The sequence below is a fragment of the Aptenodytes forsteri genome, unplaced genomic scaffold (genome assembly GCF_000699145.1).
Source record: "Aptenodytes forsteri isolate BGI_AS27 unplaced genomic scaffold, ASM69914v1 Scaffold174, whole genome shotgun sequence".
NCBI classification, from domain to species: domain Eukaryota; kingdom Metazoa; phylum Chordata; class Aves; order Sphenisciformes; family Spheniscidae; genus Aptenodytes; species Aptenodytes forsteri.
This window is the reverse complement of record NW_008794603.1, coordinates 3,162,046-3,178,169: the sequence shown is the minus strand read 5'-3', so window position 1 is coordinate 3,178,169 and position 16,124 is coordinate 3,162,046. Positions and strand designations below refer to the sequence as shown.

General features: G+C 39.8%; 1 protein-coding gene across 4 annotated transcripts in view; it reads right to left on the bottom strand.

The window, feature by feature from the left end:
- Positions 1-4,032: 4,032 nt before the first annotated feature.
- MARCH7 (membrane associated ring-CH-type finger 7) overlaps positions 4,033-16,124 on the bottom strand; it is a 26,819-nt gene continuing 14,727 nt past the window's right edge. The window contains exons 6-11 of one of the 4 annotated variants that reach the window (XM_009273166.2): positions 12,107-13,223; positions 11,674-11,843; positions 10,358-10,467; positions 8,618-8,731; positions 6,716-6,764; positions 4,033-4,886 (exon numbers count right to left, since the gene is read on the bottom strand). In XM_009273166.2, the coding sequence (XP_009271441.1) occupies positions 4,861-4,886; positions 6,716-6,764; positions 8,618-8,731; positions 10,358-10,467; positions 11,674-11,843; positions 12,107-13,223 (1,586 nt within the window). In that variant the 3' untranslated portion in view covers positions 4,033-4,860. The remainder of the gene's footprint in view (positions 4,887-6,715; positions 6,765-8,617; positions 8,732-10,357; positions 10,468-11,673; positions 11,844-12,106; positions 13,224-16,124) is intronic. The other 3 variants (XM_019470450.1, XM_019470451.1, XM_019470449.1) reach the window with 3 other exon arrangements.

The window sequence follows — 16,124 nt, the reverse complement described above, 5'->3', positions numbered from 1 at the left end:
AGGGCAGTGGTTGAGTCCCTGGCCCTGGAAGTATTTAAAAGACGTGTAGATGAGGCGCTTAGGGTTTAGTGGGCATGGTGGTGTTGGGGTGACGGGTGGACTCGATGATCTTGGAGGCTTTTCCAACCTTAATGATTCTATGGTTCTATGAATCCTATCACTGTGCATAAGTACCTGATGGGAGGAAGTAAGGAAGATGGAGCCAGACTCTTCTCAGTGGTGCCCAGCAACAGGACAAGAGACAATGGACACAAAGTGACATACAGGAAATGCCATTTAAACATGAAAAAAATCTTTTTTTTTTTTCTTCACTGTAGGCATGCTTAAACGTTGGAACAGGTCACCCAGAGAAGCTGTGGATTTTCCACCCTTGGACATATTAAAAACCTGACTGGGCATGGTCCTGAGCAACCTGCTCCACTTGACTGCGTTAAGTGGGATGCGTGTATGTGTGGATGGGCATGGTGATGTTGATGATCCCTAACACCCTCAACTATTCTGTCATTCTATGAATCGGAGGGCTCTGCGGCATACCAGAAGAGCAACGGAGGGTTCCTGAAGAGTTTAAAGGGCAGACAGAGAATCCTCACAGGAAACAGAAGGCTTCTGGGGTGCACAGAAGGGCAACAGTGGGACATATGATACACAGAAAGGCAAATGGAGAGCTAATAAGGGGATCTGAGGACACCACAGGAGCAGAGTGCCCTGGGTGCAAGGAGGGCAGATGAGTCATGAGAAGACAGGGTGGCAAATAAATAGGTCCTGAAGGAACTAGATGACAGTCAGAGGGATCTAGGGAACACTGAAATGGAGGGATCCTGAGGGGAATCAGAGGACCAATAAGAAGGGGTCCTGAGGGAACTGGAAAACAAAAAGCAGGGGGATCCTGATGGGAGCGACAGCACATGAAGGTGTCCTGAGGGGATCAGAGCACAAGCAAAGGGCTCTGGGGTGTGACAGAGGCAAAGAAAAGAGCTCTGTGGCAGACTTTAAGGACAATGAAGTAGCCCTGAGGAGGTCTGAATTCTAACGGAGGGCTGTGGGGCATAACGGAGGCAAATGGAGGTGTCTGGGTTGCACCAAAAACCAAGTTGAGGGGTCCTGAGGGAAACAAAAGGCAACTGGAGGAGTGTGTGGGGTGCACCAAAAGACCAATGGAGGGCTCTCGAGGGGGTCAGAGGGCAAATGAGTTCTCTAAGGAGACTGGAAGGCAAACAGAGGGATTTGGGGAAACAGAAACGAAAATAGAGTGGGTAATAAGAGAATCCAAGTGAAACAGAGGACATCTGAAGGGACTGACGGGCCATTAGAGGGCTCTGCAATGCACTGGAAGACAAACACAGGGAGCATGAGGGAAAAGGGTGGCAAATGGGGCCATCCCAAGTAGACTAGAAGGCAATTCTCCGTATTTACCCACTTCCATGCCGTTTGGTGGAAATTAAGGGCACAACTCAGGAACTCCTTCAGCCAGCCTTGGCTGACAATTCCTCTCAAGTGCTCAGACTGCAGAAAAAGAGAAGACTGCAAGTCATCTTCTGTAACACAGAAATGCATTGCAGTCTCCTATCCATTTTCAACCCAGCAACCTATCTCAGACATACAAGGTTACTACATACGTATGCAGAAACCAACAACAAAGCCTGCACCCGCTTCATTTACTAGAGGTCCCGAGCCTTCAATATTGCACCAGTTGTACCACATAACTATCAGACACACATGGTGGCCCACAGGGAACACCCCCCTTCATTTTCCAAACAAGCAGCACACAGAATTCCACACACACAACTCACCTGACTCTAGAATGGTATAGTTCAGTTGGAATGGACCTACAACCCACCTGACTCTAGAACAGAATAGTTCAGTTGGAAGGAGCCTACAACAATCATCTAGTCCAACTGCCTGAAACACAGATACCATAGCTAGAATTAAACCCTCTACCTTTCCAACTCCAGTGTTATTACATGCTAGATGACCCAGAACTCCAGGCTTTTCTGTTCTGAGCTCATTAAGCTCACTGAAAGCTTACACTGCTCATCCTTTGCTGTTCCAGCATCTTTCTAGATCTCCTGTGTAAGACACTTGTCCAGAGATAGTGGTATCAAGCCTGAAGTCACTTCCTCATAATGAAAGAGTGGCAGAAGAGCCAGAACCATGGCCAGGTTTGGGAGGAGCCTAACAACGCACAAGATGAATGATATTTGAAACAATACAGCTCAGTGCAGTACAAGCAACCTGGAAGATGATGTTGGCACACAACAAAAGAGTAGTACACACACAGTAGCAAAAGTCAAAATTGTGACATGAAAACACATGCCCTCCCCCTCACCCCAACACAGAAGCAGCTGTAGAACCCCAGGATGGATGCTTGTAAGCATGTCCATCTGAGGGAGCCACAGCCCTAAGGACTCACAACAGCACTGAGCAACACCTTTGGGCTCTATGAACCCCACAGCTCCAGGATGAGATGAGGCACTCAACTCTGCAGCTTATTCCCATCAGCATGATGCCATCCACACCTAGATCTGTCATCACTGGCCTCATTGGGGAGATCTGGGCCCACCACTGAGGATCAGGTACACCTGGGAACAGCTAGAACCAGCAAGAAGCTGTAGCCATTCCCTATGTCTCCAAACCCAGGGAGAGAACATGGTGCTGGCATGAGACAGCATCAGCAGACAAGACAAATACATGCTTGCACAGACACTTGCATGAACACGTATATGCTTTGTGCTGACAGAAATACACTTGCATGGACCCACAAGAACTTGCACAGACAGATGCTCCCATGAACAGAGATCTCACAGCACAGGTATATGCAAGACAACAAATCCTGGCTGCTCCCAGCCTCTACCCTGCTATAGCTAGGGGGGGTCTGGGTTGCGAGGCAGAGCTCTCCTCGGGGGAGGCAGCTGGAGCTGGCAGCAGCATTCTTCCCAATTGGTGCATTCAGACCCTCTGCTCTTCACCAATTCCACCTTGATATTCCCCCATGTCACTCCTTCATTTGCGCTGGAGCTCAACCAGGCTGCAGGACAACAAAGTGACGATTCACTTGAACTGAATTTGTACGTGGAATGCAGCTACTTAAATTGCTCACCTCCATGGAATGCTATTTGTTACAAGGACAGAAAAAAAAATTAAAAATAGCCTTCAAGTCATCAATTTATTAGGCTATCAGAGCTCATGCTTGTAACTCTAAATGTATTGAGTGCATATGAAATAGTCTGCTTCATTGTATGATGTTTTATTAAGCTATACCAACTAACTCAGAAAGGATTAAACATTTAACTTTTATTATAAACCTGAATTCACTTCCTTCAGAAATGAGTTAGAATTATTTTTACGTATGCCTGGACCTTCACTTTTCAAATTAATGTCTGAGAGCTGTGTTTCAACTAATTGCTGGAATGATACTTCCGAGTGTTGGCACTGAATACCCAATGCCTAAGGTTACCAGAATGAGCACAGAAATGTGCAATTTCCTTAGCATTCCATTTTCTTTCAAGTCTTATAGATGACAGGCTATCTCATGTAACGCTAACAAAGTTAACTCTTAAAATCACGTGAGTTCATTTCAGCTGTTAAGGCACATCCTTTCTTCCGCACAAATTAGTTTTACATACTGAAACAATAAACTAAACTCAAGGTATTTCAACATACTGCACTCTTTGCAGATACATTAATTACTGTAGTAATTAAAAAGGCTAACATAAATATTTATAGCAAATACAATTCCGATACATGTATGACAATTTATTGTACCACCATTCATATAAAGCATTTCAATCCAAAATGGTCAGAAACAATCTTAAATAGCTGCATAAGAATTTACAAACATTAGTAAAGATATACCACAGACTATAGCTTTCTAAGTTTTCAAGTGTAAGTTCTGGAAAATATCCATGTTTAAATAAAATGGACAATACCAGCAGAGATGCATACCTCTATCATCTTTATTTATAAAGAAGTGACAACACTAGAAAACACATTGATAACCAGTGCTTTGAACAGAACACATTGATAACCAGTGTATTGAACAGTGAAGGTGGGATCTAAAAAAGTCTGATTAAACTTAACAACCTTAGGTCTTTATCAAGTTGCGTATCTGCTAGGAATGCTGAAATGCAAGACTTTACACCTGCAATATTCCATAATGGAACAGCCACATAATATCAAATATAATCTCCAATTTCCAAACCGGTACATAAAAAAACCCATCACTAAGTATTAGAAGACCACTGCAAGTTCTTATTGCTTTTTGAGTTAAATAATAATCTTCAAATAAATCAAAAACCAAACAACCTCTACAATATCTTGCTCATCCTCCTGTTCATTCATTAACACTGGAAGCAATCAGTTATTATAAGATGCAGCAACAGAGGCATTTAAAAAAACCCAAACAAAACCTATTTAAGTACATGGACATCCCCACCCTCCCCGCCCACCCTCACCCTGAAACCCACTATAACCACTTAGTGCCAGTAGAGGAGCAAAACTTGATAGACAAAACCAGAAATATGACTACAGTAAGAAGGAAACATAAAGGGAGATAGAGCTTCCTTAAATATTCAAAATCTGATGTCTTCCAAAACAAAGCACATCATCCTCATCATTTAAAAAAGGAAGTTGCTGTATATGTATCTAATCCTCGCACATGCTGAGCAGTTTTCAAGTCCACCGAGTTCCACTGTGCAGCAGTTGATTGCGAATTCAACAATGCTTCAAAAACTACAGTAATATTCAATGCGCTTTTTACTAAGGAGAGGAAAAAAACCAAATGCACATTGATGTTATTCTTGCCAGTTCAGCATTTCTGCAGCAATTCCATTTGTCTCTTGCAGTATGAAGTTTCTACCAGCATCAGTCTTCAGAATCATCCTCAGAAGCTGTTGGAACAACAGAGTATAATCAGAAGCCTTGACAAAGGTCTCTGACATTAGAACACTCTAAGATAAGTAGTGGAAACAAAGGTAATTTTATAATATTAAATAGCAGCTTGTAATACCCGCCCAAACCTTGTGTAATTACACAGCTTAATTTTTAAATGCATCTCATGTCTGAAAAATACAGCATTTTCAAATCAAAACTCGACATCACAAAGTGCAGCGTCCTCCTGCTGTTCTTCCTCAAAATAAAAGGAAGAAAACTTAATTACGCCAGAGATTCAACTTTTATGTAGTGTTTACAGTGGCTAATTCCAACAGTAGTCAGAGGAGAATATATTCAATCCATGACAGCAGCACCCAACACAAGGGAAAGAAATGACTCACAAAGTTAACAATTTGGATACTAAAATATCTAGAAAGGTTCGCCGGTCTAAACAAACAGAAAGACTCTTAAAATTTTTTTATATATATGTTGTTTAATGCAATGAAGTCAGGCCTACTTGGAAGCAGCCTCCTCTCTCCACCCCCATTCTTTCAGCATATGCAAAATGAACATAAAGCCCACATATGCATAGGATTTTATTGTTGCAAGGTGAATTAGAAGACAAATACACACTTGTCAACTATAATAAAAAAAGTCAGTACACGCATCTACAATAGGTTTGTAAAGAGTTAGCTTGTCCGTAACAGGAATTTAATCTGTCCTCATAAGCAAAATTTGCAGTCAAGCAAGCATTTACACTCCCGTAACTTGTTCCATCTCTGAATACAGAAAGAAGCAAGGTCTGTCTCCTCACTTCCCCAGTTCTTAGAAGAGAAATGTAACTAAAGTAGCATCTATAATAAATCTAAAACTCAGTATTCCTCACCGGCAAGTTAGATAAAGCCTGAATTAAATATAGATTACTGTGTAAAATGGCACTCATTAATTTTTACTCTAATAAGGATGCACATAACTTAGGAATAAATTCTGAACTCGAGCCCACCTTTTCTGCTCTAATTGCAGAAATAATCACCTGCTCCTTGAACTAAAACTTACACACACACAACATTCCTTATTGTACTCCAAATACATCCCGTGCACTGAAAATTCATATACAGACTTCGAATGTTGATATTCACATATGCATTAGGGAAAAAAAAAAGGTAGATCAACTATCCTTCTACTGCCTATTCATCATGCCCAGAAATAATACTTAGATTCAGGATACATTTACCAGAAGTCAGCATATAGTTTTGAATTTAAGCACACTGAAGAAGCCATTAGGTGAAAAGTAGGCTAGTCCTTTGCCAAAATTGGCAACTGTTAAAATTCATTCCTGAAGTGGATAGGTCTGATCAAGGAATACACACAACCAAAAAGTATGTGCTGATAGAAAAAAAGAAAGGGGAAAAGAGGCCAAAAAAAGAAAGGGGAGAAGAATGGCAAGAGAAGTATGGTAATTTCAGTACAGTGAAATTAAACTTTAATGTTTATTTTCTACTAGGACCCATGTAAAAGGCTACAACCTGAAGGTCATCACCAATTCCATAACTACGTACTACTAGAATTACAATAACCAAACTGTAACTAGGGAGGAATCTTGTTATCACTTGCAGAAAACACTTCTGTGGTCTAAACAACTCTATGCTGTTGGGAAATTAATCATGGAGAATTAAAAACAGTTCCCCCTCAGAATAATTCTACTGATAATGGAAAAAGCACTGCTGGGTAAAGTAAAATTTTCCATAATTAAGTTTGGTATTATGAATCTTGGCAAGGAGGATTGTACTCGATTTAACTTTGACTTGATCTAGTGGGAGGGGAGGGGAAGAGGGGAAGCACCTACTTTCAATATCTTCCATATGTGCCTGAAGAGTTCTTGCAAGGTTAATAAACTAGAAACAAGGCAGAGAGAAAGTAGTTTAAAAGTTGCAAAGTTATCTGCAGAAATTTGCAACAAGTTAGCAAAGTTTTCTTCACTTTCTTCACTTTTTACATCCCAAAGCTTCATCCCAGATGTCAGTTACCCTAACCCATTTGCCCAACTTACAAAAACCAATGCAAAATTTAATATAAATCCCCACACATTAGACTTCAAATTGCTATTGCACAGTTATTTCAGCTTCCACTCTACGTCAAATGTTTCTGGTAGCAGTTAGTGGCATCATCTTCATGTTCTACAGTCTGTAAAACACATCAATTTCGAAAGTAGCACACATAAACAAGTGCCAGTTTTATGAAAACCATTCCTAGAAATTGTAATGCAGAAAAACATAATCTGTAAGGACTGCATTAGTTGGATCCATTTCATTTACTTCACCAATAATATGGCAAAACAGAACCCTCTGACTGAACGAAGTTAATAAAAAAATGCATAAATACACTTAAGATTTTACCTGTAAATAAAAAGTTTAAGATCAGGATTACTATTAGGCAATGGTGGCAGTTTAACATTAGAAGAACGTGGTATCAAAACGCAAAGCCAAAATCCCTAGGAATACAAGTTTCCTAGGCAACTTTGAAAGTCTCAGCCAAGTGTTTTTTTGTCAGTGACAGTCTACATCACTGTTTCAGTGACAGTCCGGATGTTGAGAGACAGCAAATAAAATGAAACAAGAATATAATGCTACAGTTTCCATAGCTCAGTTGTATGCTCGGTACCAAACACACATCGGTGCTCTCACTGGTTTAAAATGCAGCGTCACACAACTGTGTAATGCTGCCTCTGATGAAAAACCAGTAAAAACATCTTATTTCTGCAATGCACTCAAGCTAATAACCTGTACTGGCTGCTATTAGATTATGTGTCTTTTACGTCTCTACACTTGTAGCAGAGAAAACTGGACATTTCATTTGTGGATCATGGAACACAAGCTCTACATTAGATGCGTACAGAAAAGAGGACCACTGTTCTAATACATTAAGAGATTAGAGCACAGACCTGCCTCTACCCCAAGGGCCTAGTACCTCCTAGCAACCATTCCAATAAGCGTTGGACAAACTTAATATTGACAATTCTTTGTATAATTAAAAAAACCAAACAAACAATAATAATCAGCTTTTCAGGAGCTCAGCTGACGAAGAGCACTGATTCATTAGCTAGTATCAAATAAACATGCAGAATACAGGATTTCTGAATGAGTCACTATGCAGAAATAACTTTGTAAGATGATCTCTTACCCGTAAAATGTGTACTTACTGCATTTCTAAGCCAAGCCATTTAAGTGACAAGAATCCAGTCAAATACAACTATAAAGAGCTTTGACTAATGCCAGAAAATCATACTATAGCTAGCCAGTTTCAGAATGTAATATTCAAGTACATATTTAGGTGCAATCCAGTAGGCAAGCACTGCAAGGTCTAGACCTTTGCAATGTAGACTGGCATAATGAGAAAAATTGATCAAGTAAGACAGTCCAACATTCTCAACTGCATGTTTTGTACAGAGGGAGGTTAACCTTCCAGTTTTGCATAAATTCACAATAATCATGACAACATACACGCAAAGCAATGAATTACCAACAACCTTGACAAAAATGATTTTGCAACACAGTAACTGCAATAAAGTAGTACCTTCAGTTTCAATTACCGCATTGACAAACCCAGACCATTTTTAAACCTAAATTCGTTAAATAAGCATGCTTCTTGGGTATCTAGCTCCTAGCTACCTATCTATCGCTCAAGGTAGCAATCTAGTTCCAATTTCTCTGTACGAGCAATTCCTGCCACAAAATCACTGCATACTTACTCTGACACGTGTGCTGGCCTCACTTGCAGTTCCTAGCATATCAGAAAAGCGCTGCTCGCATAAGTGTAACAACACTACAAGGTAGAGACCAGAGCTGATAAATTCATAGTCTGCCTTAAAGGAGATCAAAAGAAACATTCAGAATGTCAGTGATATGTCTGCATATATGATTCAAGAAATACAACAAGAATTAAATTTCACTGGAAACAGTATGTATTTGATCTCTAATTGTTCCAAGAGAATTAGGGAAATGTAATACTAAAAAATTTTAATTACTGAAAAGCTATTTATACTTCTGGTTCTTGCCACCCACCCCAGATCTAACATGTTATCCTTGAAGATAAATAGAGTTCTACAAATAAAATCTCAGTCAGCATGATAGTTTACACAGGAAACAGTATGTATTTGATCTCTAATTGTTCCAAGAGAATTAGGGAAATGTAATACTAAAAAATTTTAATTACTGAAAAGCTATTTATACTTCTGGTTCTTGCCACCCACCCCAGATCTAACATGTTATCCTTGAAGATAAATAGAGTTCTACAAATAAAATCTCAGTCAGCATGATTAGTTTACACAGGAAGGAATCTGAGAATCAGAGTATTATACCACTGGGGAAAATAAAAACCACAAACTTGGCTGGTTTCTTTTCAGTGGTCCCAACGCTTTACAGAAAGCCGAAATAAAGGGAAATATTCTAAGAACTTTATAATATTGTAAGTATTCTGAGAAATTATTTTCCCTGCTAAGATGAAGAAAAACTTTCAAAATGCTACTACTGAACTGATCATTTAGAGTAAATTCTTCAGGAAAAAGTTTCAAAGCTCTTATTTCTATCAAAGTACAGTGACAGTAACTAACAATCAGTAGTGCTAAAACATAAGATGATGGCACTCTCGAGAAAGACTTTTCAGTCTGGCCCAAGTGACAGGAACTAGAATACTAGGGTAAGAGCTTATTCTAACTAATAAGAAAATCAGAGATTGATGTTTGGCCCCAAAACTGGTGTCACTTTGTATTTTCTTTCAACTTCTGAGGTAGGCAAATTTCATTAGTCTTTCTATATTCACAGAATACAACCCAGAGAATAAGGAAAACCCCCTGAATAAAGTTCATCAAAATAATGCCAGCTTTTTGTTATTTATTCATTTTTAAATACTACACAAGTAGTGTACACTACTACACAGTGTAGTGTACTACACTACTACAGTAGTTCTAAGATAATGTATTTTATATAACGAGAGTAAAACTAATGGGCCTTTAATTATTTTTAATTTAGGAAAGGACTTGAAGGAGCAGCAGGAAGCTGTTAGAAAAGAGGTTCGCTTCTACCACTCTAATGAAATAAAAGAAGTTTTTAATGGTATATTTAAAACAGCTTAAGTGTGTTAAAGAACAGCTAAAAGCAAAGACAATTCATGACAATGTGAAATTCAATCTAATCATACTAGTATTCCCACTGCACCTATGTGGCAGAGACACTGGACTGCAAAGCTAGATGACAGATCTGCAACTAAGAAAAGGATAAGAGATATATTACACTTACTGAAAGCTCAGCTATAAGCAGCACAGCAGGAAGATAGAATTTGTCTGAATATTGAGGAGAAAATCTGTTCCATGTTGACATTACTTTACGTCCGTAACAGTCCTTCTGAAAAGGAGATGCATTTTCCTTCTCTAAAGAAGAGCACCCTCCCAGCACTAAACCAACACTTACCAAATTAGGCAAAATATACTAACTTGTTCATTTGCATGTGCCCTATAGAGTTCATGAATGTCAAAGTCTTCCAGATTCAGATGCAACTTCTCCTTGCACAGTTCACAAGTTGTTACTGCTTCCAAAGAAGAACCTGGTGGGGAGGGGCAGGAGGAAAGTCAGTGTCAAGTTGCAACAATCTATAACATAGGACACAATTATACAAGCATTACAAACTGTAACTAATTCTTGGCTTTATTTTGCAGAGCAAGGTTAGAAGAAAAGAAAGCCTCTAAGATTAATGTAGTGACCAGCTGCTACTGTCAGAACTTAAATGCTATAGAATGTTTACCCAGCTCCACGTATCTTGCCTCACGTCCATTCTGGACACCATATGCCTCTTACAGAAAGTCTGGCATAAAATCGCTGCTTGGGCTGTTTGAATTCTACAGTGTAATCCAAATATACACAAAAGTTATAATAAATATACTGGAATAGCTTAAAGTTATTGCCAGAGTAACATTTTGTCTTAAAAGTACCAGGTTTAAAACAAGCTGCTCCATAAGCAACAAGATGAACAAAGCAAGTTTATGGTGGATTTATGTCTTATATAGTTAAATACTTCAAATTAATTTCTCCTACACGCTAAGGCTTTTAATACATCCCTGCTCTGACATGGGTCACCTGATACCGAGTAAAAAAACTAAACATGCTAGCACCTTCCTTTGGTAAAAAGTATTCCATGATCTTCATGTCTTCTACCAAGCCACCTATTTTTAAATCTTAAAAATACCACAGGTAACTTAGTTATAAACTGCTCAATCAACTTATGACAAAAACATTTGTACAGTGTGCAATTTCTGAACTGTTTCTTAAAAAAAATTCTATATGCACTTCAAAGTAATTTTTTGAACAAGCAGTTTTAACTGCCTTGAACACGAGTTAGTATCTTCAAAAAAAAAAAAAGTATAGTTACAACAGAGAAACATTTTTAGATTTTCAAATTCCTTATAGCCTGGCTGTAAGTCTTAAAAACTAGAACCACATGCATGACGAAGGGTGGGGAACAAACTCACCCAAAGTAGTAGAGTAGCTCTAAAGCTACACTTCTGCAACATTATATTTTGTCTAATATCTTAGTAGACAATCCCAAAAATTTAATTCTCTGAATGACAAATACAGTTCTTGGAACTACTCACATAAGAAGCTGCACAGACACACAATAAGCCTGGAAGTGCCACACTACTGTTTGTTCCCAGCTGCTCATTTTTCAAATAAGTACCTTAATATTAGTAAGAGTAACCCTCCTGGTAAGCCTCCCAACGTAACTGGAAGTCTACCTTGGTCTAGTCTGCTTTACCTGAATTAATCTTGGACTGCAGCCATTTTTTCATGCACTCCTGGTGAACATACTGCAGACTTCCAGTGCATTTGCATGGCTCTATTAAAAGGTTGTCAGAACTTGCAGAGGACATCTGACAGATCCTGCATAAGTCACCCTCTTCATCTTCAGAATCTTCTAAAAGCAGGCTGAATAGGAAGGAATATCAACAAAGGCTGTGACACATTTCACGTAAGACTTTTTATAATGACAATTCCATTCATCAAACTGTTCTCAAACCTACGAGGATTAAAACAAGTTTCTCTAAAGACAAAAGTGAGAACACAGGTGACAGAGGACCGAGTTGCTGCCTTCTTTGAAGAAAAGTCTCCTTTTAACATCATGGTTACAGAAAACCCTCTCATGTTAAGTCAGGTACATTTTATTATCTCAAAAAACCGTACTAATTTACCTCTCTTTAATTTTCTGGAGTCTTTCTGGATCTCTTGAAGGTGGTATTTTAGACTTGCCACTTTCTTGTCCATCAGACTGATTCCAGCCAGAGGGAATAATATCTACAGTTATCATAAGATTGTCAGACAGACTGCTTCCTAATGTTGGAGGCACTGCAAAGCGAAAGAGAGAACCAGGCAGAATTCCAGAACTTCTCCTACTGTGGGCTGAATCTGGTGGGGAGGCAGTAGCTGTAGGAATACCAGATACTGCAGGTGTTGGTGGTCTGCTAACAGAAGCCCGAGGAGGGCTATCTGATGCTTCAAGAGAGGTCTCCTCACCTGACTCTCTTCTTCTGAAGACATGTTGTGATCTAGCAGTTGTATCAGAGGTAGAGATCCTTGCAGATTCATCTCTTCCTTCTCTTCTTCTTCTGGAAAAGAGAGGTGTACATCTGTTCCTCAAAGATGATGATAACCAGGATCCTGTGCTCCTGCTTTCAGAGTCTGGCCTGTAACTTTCCCCATCTGAATCAGAGTTATGATTTTGTGAAACTCCTGATAAACCCCATCTTCGTCTAAGAAAACTAAATCCCTGAGAAGCTTCAGACGTCTGAAGTCCTGGAACTTCTGGAGTTGCAGCTCCATTACTAATCGACAGAGTAGAAGCTTGAACTCTTGGGACCACCGTTGACTCTTCAGAGCCTAATGATCTTGTATGCAATGAGTCTTGGCTAGACCTTCGAGAGAAAAATGTAGATGACATACTAGATGCTAAACGAGACAGCAGCTGTCTGGTTGTGCGCCTCCCTTCGCTGTCAGCCGCAGGCTCGTTCAATGACCTCTGAGAAGATAAAACCCTTTCAGAACCACTTGAGGAAGGAGTTTCATCTCTAATGGCAGTAAGAGAAAATGCTGGCTGCATGCTCCTCTGGGGAGATTCCAATTCATTTCTCCTTTGTCTTGAAGAATAGCTGGATCTTGAAGAGCTCATGTTAGAGTCTCTGTTGAAAAAAGATGGCTGATGATCAGAAGGCAACTGGCGGTTCATGGATGCATTCAGCCTCAAAGTGCTTAACGAGTTCTCTTTTGGTCTTGCTCCCTCTGCATATGAAGAGGCAGGCCTGTCTTGAAGATCTGTTGCAGAAAAGCAGAGGAAAATACTATGACAAGATGTGCTTTAATTGTTACACTCCAGACGGATAACTCTAAAATGTAAATGCAGAAGTTCAGGATTTCGTGATCCTTACACAAAATTGTTTCAAATTTGGCAGGTAGATTCCAGAGCCATATTAAGTTTACATTTACTTACCAGAATTCTAAAGTTAAACTGAAACCTAGACTGGTTTCAGTCTGGTAAATCCATTTGGAATCTATCACCCCCAAAATCTTCAGATTATTAAGGTATGACTCACTTTCTTATATGTGAATATGAAAATTCTGACCATCTATCAGGAGTTACATAAGAACAGCATCTGAATTAAAAACAGCAAACTGTATACAATACTATTTCTAACTTAAAGGTCCATTCTGCCTGTAGACTGAGAAAGATGGGTTAATCAAAATTTCAGTACTGTAGCAGACACCAGAGCACCCAAAACAAACGCATGGATAAAGCCAAGTATATTCCCCATCTATTATAACAAGCTACCCTTATTGTTCTCATTATAAGAACATCAAGAGCTGCGGTTACAAACACTACTTAAAGGTAGCATAAAATTATTGACTTTGGATAACAGAAATTGAATAGTATCTAAATTAGATGTGTATCTTACTATACTAATGTTTTAAACCAAGAAATCAAAAATAAAAAGAATACCCTAGAAATACTGTAATTCCACTGCTCCAGCCCAAAAGGGTTATCTAGCTATTCCTTTTATCAAAGAAATGCAACAACTAAGTTAGCTCACATGTTCAGCTATGCAACTTGCTTAAGCACGGTCAGACTTAACTGTTCTGGATTAGTAATCTCATCTGCTCTCCCAATTACCCTGATTACCTATAGTCCATTAGATAACTAATACCACATTGTTGTGTCCTGCCCTGCTTTTTAAGTGTACATTTGATCACCCAATGCTTCCCAGTGGCCTACAGGTCAAGGGAGGTGATTCTGCTCCTCCACTCCGCTCTGGTGAGACCCCACCTGGAGCACTGCATCCAGCTCTGGAGTCCTCAGTACAAGAAAGACATGGACCTGTTAGAGCAGGTCCAGAGGAGGGCCATGAAAATGATCAGAGGGATGGAACCCCTCTTCTATGAGGAAAGGCTGAGAGAGTTGGGGTTGTTTAGCCTGGAGAAGGAAGAGAACGCTCCAAGGAGACCTTATTGCAGCCTTTCAATATATAAGGGGGGCTTATAAAAAAGATGGGGACAGACTTTTTAACAGGGCCTGTAGCAATAAGACAAGGGGTAATGGTTTCAAACTACAAGAGGGTAGATTCAGACTAGATAAAAGGAAGAATTTTTTTTACTATGAGGGTGCTGAAGCACTGGAACAGGTTGCCGATGCCCCACCCCTGGAAACATTCAAGGTCAGGTTGGATGGGGCTCTGAGCAACCTGATCTAGTTGAAGATATCCCTGCTCACTGCAGGGGGGTTGGACTAGATGACCTTTAGAGGTCCCTTCCAACCCAAACCATTCTATGATTCTTATAAGGATGTTTTCTGTATATACTGTGTAAGTACCTCAACACACTGAGAAGAATTCTACTGTAGCTGAATTCTACTGTAGCTGAACTGTAGTTAACATTACATGAAGCAGCCAAGGAGGCTAACATCAGCTAGTCTCCTTCCTCAAACGGCTAGATTTGGGGGAAGTGGGGGGAAGGAAGAAGCAGCTGAAGCCCGCTAACCTAAGAAGGGAAACTTCTTCCAATATTTTAACTACTTAACAAGCATAGGTGGATTAAGGTAGAAGCTTTCTCTATGTATTCTGGAATTGAAACCTTTCGTGTTTGTAGTTTTAGTGTTTTTCTAGTTTTGTTTTGTTTCTTTTAACAGGTTCTGCATTGCAATCACCATTTATTGTTGAAGCTCAGGTTTATGCATCTGGCAGATTCTAACTAAAGAAACATCTGCACAGATGCCAAACATCTGGCATATGGTTTTGATTACACAGCAGGGAACGCAGTTGGGAGTTATTTTCACAGCACTTAACAGTGGCACTACTGCTAGAAATGCAGCATGGACAGAACAAAGCAAGGCTGTCTACCCATCCATTTCTCCCATTAGGCTCTACCAGGTAAACTCCAACTGTCCACTTATTAAAGAACTGTAGAGTATGATGACATTAAAACATACTCTTCTGGTAACGCAAGACTGCAGGATGAAATCTGGAACTAGTTTTTATCTTTTCTGCTTACCTTCTATACTTGTAAAAATGGTAATTTTTTTTTAAACTTCTGCATTATAAAGTACCACTAATGCATCTGCAAAAGGTGGCAGATCAAGACTGATGATGAGCTTCCCCCGAGACAGCTCTAAAAGGCCACAACACTCTGAATAGAAAGTGAAGATGACAGTGCAGAAGTCCATACTAGTCCTAGCACTTACCATGGAACAAACCTCTCACCTCGTGTAAAGTGTGTGTTTATTCATTTTTATTTTCAGTGGTCTAGCAGTTTTCCCTAAAAACCACTCAAGAACCCAAATGGAAAGAGATAATACGATATGGGCACCTTCATGAAAACCCATTCCTGAGTCAAATTAACATTATTTCTTCTCCCATACCTAAATACAAAGAGATCTTAAGATGAACACGAACAGAAGAGGCTTACTGACTATTCACACATATCCTGGAAGCTCTGCTAAGGCACATGGAGGACAGGGAGGTGATTCGAGACAGCCAGCATGGCTTCACCAAGGGCAAGTCCTGCCTGCCTGACCTAGTGGCCTTCTATGATGGAGCGACTACCTCAGTGGACACGGGAAGGGCTACAGATCTTGTCTATCGGGACCTCTGTAAGGCCTTTGACACGGTCCCCCACAACATCCTTCTCTCTAAACTGGAGAGGTATGGATTTGATGGGTGGACTGTC